Source organism: Theobroma umbraticum, unplaced genomic scaffold, assembly GCF_002168275.2.
Source record: "Theobroma umbraticum cultivar Fairchild unplaced genomic scaffold, ASM216827v3 scaffold_30.0, whole genome shotgun sequence".
Lineage (NCBI taxonomy): Eukaryota > Viridiplantae > Streptophyta > Magnoliopsida > Malvales > Malvaceae > Theobroma > Theobroma umbraticum.
In genome coordinates this window covers 7,523,787-7,524,259 of record NW_018397254.1, presented here as the reverse complement: position 1 = coordinate 7,524,259, position 473 = coordinate 7,523,787, and the positions used below count along the sequence as shown (strand labels likewise).

Genomic DNA, 473 nt, shown 5'->3' with positions numbered 1-473 from the left:
AGAGAATTTAAAGATTTCTAGAGCTACTTTTATTGTTCCTGCTGCTGATTTCTATCTGCTGCTCTGAGCATTATCATGCCATATACTGACTTAAACTTTTTTCTGCTAGCTTGGTACGATATTTATTGGGGATCACTGAGGAAGAAAGGCAGAGGAGACGAGAAGAGATATTATCAACAAGGTAAAATGATGCTTTTGACAGATGGTTTATGCTAACTGCTGGGATTGTGCTTAGAATGAACCATGGTACTTTGTGATATCAGAAAGGATGATAATAAATGTTGTGGGTTACAAAGATGTGGTAGCTTGGTACGATATTTACTGGGGATCACTGAGGAAGAAAAACACGTACATGGAAAACAATGGCCATCTGATTTTTGAATTGATTTTTATTACTTTCTGTCTGAAACTTCAATTTGATGTAGGTTACAAAGATATGGTTTTGATGCCTTGCATGATGAATTCACATTTTT

At 35.7% G+C, this 473-nt stretch overlaps 1 protein-coding gene across 1 annotated transcript in view; it reads left to right on the top strand.

The window, feature by feature from the left end:
• LOC110414923 (presequence protease 2, chloroplastic/mitochondrial-like) overlaps positions 1-400 on the top strand; it is a 1,463-nt gene extending 1,063 nt beyond the window's left edge. The window contains exon 4 of the mRNA XM_021426326.2: positions 110-400. Within this exon, the coding sequence (XP_021282001.1) occupies positions 110-185 (76 nt within the window). The 3' untranslated portion in view covers positions 186-400. The remainder of the gene's footprint in view (positions 1-109) is intronic.
• Positions 401-473: the final 73 nt, after the last annotated feature.